Below are 4,843 nucleotides of genomic sequence, written 5' to 3'. Positions count from 1 at the left end.
GTTTTTCCTGAAGAGTGAAACACATAACATACACCTAATTCCTTAGGTAACACATCTGTTCTGTAAGGTACTGAGCTTCCTGCCCATTTATGATTTTAATAACAAAATTTCATATAGCTTTTAAAATGCATATTCCTTCACAATGGAGAAGAGAAATCCTGTAGAATTTAGCAGAAATATCCATAAAAGCTCCCCATGGCCAGGAATGGACTTTTAATAAAGCCCATTCTCACTGGGAAAATGTGTGAGTGACATGAATAAATGATACATATTCATACTTACATGAACAAAATGAATTTGTTATGCTAAACACCAAATCAGCCTGTTTGGATCTCAGCTATCCATTCTTACCTGGATTATAAAATTTTCTTTTACAAGAACTGTGGCTAGGAAAGTCCATTTATCTTGAAGATATAAATTAGATTTGGAAATTTGTGTGAATGCACTTTATCTTTCTTTCAGATTTAAGGAAACACACTTAGTGTTAGTGGAGACCATTTGTAAATAGGCTGACAAAAAGAAACAGAATTTTAGGTTGAATTCAATTAAAAATTTTAATGACTAAATGACATTGATTGTTTGAAAAGAAAATGAGTGAATAACATATACTGAAAATGAGATTATAAGTGTAATTGTAGGAAACTGATGCTAACTCTGTGTTGCAGCATCTCAGAGAAGGTTAAACTTCAACACCGCTGTGGAAGAGTGTAAGACATCATCTTTGTCCTAATTCTTGTCCACTCCTTTGCAGGGGTGAAAGAAGTTGCAATAAACTGATTAAAGCAAGATGCTTTTCATTCTCCCAAGGAAAACGTGGTAGAGCTGTTGAGACATGTGCTGACTGAAGGTGAGGCTCTCAGCTCATCCATCGGCTGCTCTTTGGAATGGGGGAAAAAAAAATGTCAATATCCACACACAAAAATAGAATTTAAAAAAATAAAAACTCCTTTAAGCACTGTAGTTGTGGCACGAAATGTACACGTTATGTCCTCTTCCATAAAAAAGCATCATCAAAAAGAACTTGTGCCAGTTTTGTATTAAAAGGCCTATAGAAATCTCTTAAAATTGCCTTGGTGGTTGGCAGCATCGGGCCCAGGCTTCTGTCTTCAGGTCTTCGGGTGTTTGATGCAGGACTTTTGGTAATCAGAGCTTCTTGTTTCTCACTCAGAGGTCCTGTGGGAAAAGAGAATGTTATCTTCAAATATTAAAAAAAAAATGCCCATCCTCAAGAAAATTAATGACTAAATTAGAAGGTTTGCCATGGGGAGAAAAATGTGATTTTTGTTAGCAGCCACGTTGTTTCAGAATATTGAAGGCAGGCTCAGATTAGTAAAATAAATCACTGCTGGTAAATTTGGAAATAATACATTTTCCTCTCCCCTTAATTAATCAGCTCTATAAAAAGCAGCATAAATCACTCTTAGAGGAAAAGACCTGTTTTCAGAAAAAAAATTATTGAAGAAAACTTCCCATCCATTTTGGAGTTGCAGGTATTTTATGCTGCTATTCCATTTCACAGTGTGAGTTGACAAATACCTGACAGAAACTCTACAAGCTTCACTCAGCACTCAGGTAAGCCCTTGTTTTGTTTATTTTGGAGGCTGGCAGTGGGATCAAAGTGGACACAGGTGTAGTGATGCCCCCACTTTGGGAATAAATGTGCATCAGCAAGATAAAAACCTACAGAGTTTTCCAGCACAAACCATATTCAGGAAGCAGATGCCAAGCTTTTCATCTGTTCAGTCTGCTACATCCAAGCTTTCTCATCATCTAGACCAATCTTTGGACCAGACAGACAATTTTTCAGCCACATTTTCATTCTCTTGCTGCTGTCAAATCAACATTGGGCAACGTTTTGTCTGCCGGCGTTTCTCCGAGGATTAGCAACAGATGTCTCAATCAACACAGCAAAAACACAGTTTCCCCCTTCTCCTTGGCTACAAGCACAACCTTTCATCATGCTCAGATTTAGGTTCTGGGCTAAAATTGTGTGGGGTTCCTTTGCATCCCTGGAAGCCTGTGGCAAGCAGGCCCTGAGTGCCTTCAGAAGCAGAACTGGCTTCTGTATGGGAAGATAAATCCCTGCATTCTGAGAGGTCTGGAATTTTTTTCTTTATATAATCTAAGATCTTCTAACACCAGGCATTTGAGAATTTAATTTTGCTTGACTCCAGGCAACGAGATTAATGCATCCTTCAAGCCAGATTCCTTTGCTTCTCTTTTTGTCTCTTAAAAAGGTAAAAACAACCTAAAAGAAGAAGGATATAATGATTTTGCATGCTTAAACCAGGCAGCAAGCACCTACCCAGATCCAGGAACTGGAACACCATGTGCATGGTGTACCTCATGTTTGATGCATGGTCCTCCAGGCGAAGAACAAGTATCTGATCTTTGTTAAAAACTGTTAGCCAGTCCAGGAGATACACAACGTAGAGCCCAACTTGTAACCTCACCTGTAAGCACAAAAACCCCCAAGTTAATTCACCTTAAAACACTTCTAGCTGTAAGAAAAACAGCACTCACCTCTATCATCTGGGCAAAATATCCCCAAAATGTGCTTTTGAAGAATGGCAAAAAGAAAATATGTGAACATTTTGTATCTTCCTCTTGTTTTCAGAGCAGCCGAAGGAAATCTTTGCAAATGGCTTTTCTACAGGGGAGAGATGTCATTTTACCAAGGGCTGGGCTGTGCACTCGCTGCACCAGCCCCAGGTGTGTGTAAAAGCATTGCACAGACACAGTTATCTGTAGAAGGATGCTCAGACACCTCACATCCAAGCTCCTCCGTGCTTGGGATGATCCAACCTTCACGGAGACGCTGAGGGCTCTTGGCTCCCAGATGAACAGCCATTCAAGGGAAGATGCTCAGTCTTTTCACATTCCCAGTCCCTAGGGCTGCTTATTTCAGTTTGATTTCACCTTGGGGATGTGGTTTAGGGCTGGGCTTGGCAGCGCTGCATTAAAACTTGGACTCAATGACCTTAAGGGTCTTTTCCAACCTAAATGATTCCATGACTATCAGCTGCACCAGGTCATGCTGCCACGAGCAGGACAAATATTCAGACTTGATATCAGGTATGAGATTTAGGTGCATTTTGCTGCATCCTTTGATTGCAATAATTAGGTTGAGATCTCAGCTGCAGCAGCGTTGATGGTGCCTTGTCTGAGTACACAATGACAGAGCCAGACTCTGTCAGACCAGAGAGGGGGAAAGGCAGATTTTCAGTCTCTCCTGCCCTAATCGCTGGTTTTTTTCCCTCCTCAATTTTACATAACACATTGAAACATAAAAAGTGTAGCCTGGTGTTCTTAAAAAGTCCAGCCTCCAACTATGCTTATAAATATTTTTCTAAATCCCTTCAGGCTCAGAAGAGAGGAACATGAATCCCAAGTTTTAAGCATCTTTCATAAAAGAGACTTAACATCTTCAGCTCACTTTGCCACAGAGCCAATGAAGTCAGACAACAGCCTCTTTCACTTCTGACACTGCCCCATGACCTACAGGGCTACCTAAATTCCTCTAAAAAAGCTATATTTTGAATTATTGCTGAATTATTACTATCCTGTGTGATTCTGATGTGTGTCTTTGGCTGATTACAACTTGAGTCTCCATATTTAGCAGGCTTCTTTATGGATGTGCTGCACCAGAATTTGGAACCTCTTATTTGATTAAGACATCAGGCTAAGATGGGATAATTCTGGCAGGGCAACACCCCAGCCCTCAGTCAATGCCTCCTTCCACTCAGCACTGGGGCAAACTTGTGGTTTAATGCTTATTTTCTTACTCCAGGCTCTTGTGAACAGTCTCTCCATCTCCCTTGTCCACTCCTTCAGGTGCTGGAAGGCCACAACTGGGAGCACCCTGGTCACTGTGCCTTTCTCTGGGTAATGTTCTTTCCACTGATTCCAAGTGCCAAACACCCCTTTCTTCACCATCAGCATCCAGCAGCAGCCACGATGCCCAGGGCACCTCTCTGGTTTGAGAAATACATTAACAAATAGCAAACCCATTTTTTTCCTGGCAGAGTCACAGAATTAGCAACCTAATGAGCTCACCAGGGACAGCAATCCTCACTTTTTCAACACACAGCAAACCACGAACACAACAGATTTAGCAACTTGGCTGAAGAAGAAGCTAAAAAGGGCCATTGAGGAGCACAGTTGGCATGTGGGTTTTATTCAAACACCTGCTTGTGGCTCTATGGAAAGAGGCCTCCTCTGCTCGTTTCCAAAAGCATCTTCTTCAGAGGGCTGCCGAAGACAACAAACGGAGATGGGTTCTGCACCCTGAGGATGAACGTAAGAGGAAAATCTTTCCTTCTGGTTCTCTCTCTGCCTTTCTCTGCCACACTGGAAGGAATACCTTTGTGCAAGCAGATGGCTGGAAAATTCAGCGATGCTGCCCAGCAGCAATTGGTGTCTGAGGGAGTCCTGGCAGCTGCAATCAGGGATCAGCAGCTCCAGTCTACCTGGTGAGTGAGAGCAGTATCCTGTTTGCTCTGCTGCTGCAGGGCTCCAGCCCGTGGAATACACTCTTGTACTGTTATTTTATCCACTGGATGAGGCAATAACTTTACCCCAGAGGCAAAGGAAGGAACTATTCCCTCTGAATCCTTTACAGCCTGAGCAAATAAAAGAGGACTGACTGGCAAACTGGCCAGATGTGATATTTCAAGTCAATCTCTTCCATATTATTCATATTATTCTCTGCCCTCAAGCAAAATCTGAAGTCAGTTCTATGCTAAAATTGTGAATTTTGGAATCCTAAGCCTGTAATAGTTATCCACTCCCCTGCCAGCAGTTTCTGTGTTTTCTTGTATCATTTTCTGGCACACACAAATAA

The 4,843-nt window shown here is 41.6% G+C and overlaps 1 protein-coding gene across 3 annotated transcripts in view; it reads right to left on the bottom strand.

Annotated features, from left to right (window-relative positions):
• Positions 1 to 535: 535 nt before the first annotated feature.
• The window catches only part of CHST15 (carbohydrate (N-acetylgalactosamine 4-sulfate 6-O) sulfotransferase 15), a 33,493-nt gene continuing 29,185 nt past the window's right edge, over positions 536 to 4,843 (bottom strand). For all 3 annotated transcript variants that reach the window (XM_008640302.2, XM_017742922.1, XM_017742921.1), the window contains 2 exons: positions 2,306 to 2,453; positions 536 to 1,173 (listed from right to left, as the gene is read on the bottom strand). In XM_008640302.2, coding sequence (XP_008638524.1) covers positions 983 to 1,173; positions 2,306 to 2,453 — 339 coding nt within the window. In that variant the 3' untranslated portion in view covers positions 536 to 982. The remainder of the gene's footprint in view (positions 1,174 to 2,305; positions 2,454 to 4,843) is intronic.

Source organism: Corvus brachyrhynchos, unplaced genomic scaffold, assembly GCF_000691975.1.
Source record: "Corvus brachyrhynchos isolate BGI_N302 unplaced genomic scaffold, ASM69197v1 scaffold499, whole genome shotgun sequence".
NCBI classification, from domain to species: Eukaryota; Metazoa; Chordata; class Aves; order Passeriformes; family Corvidae; genus Corvus; species Corvus brachyrhynchos.
This window is presented reverse-complemented; position numbering and strand designations above follow the sequence as displayed.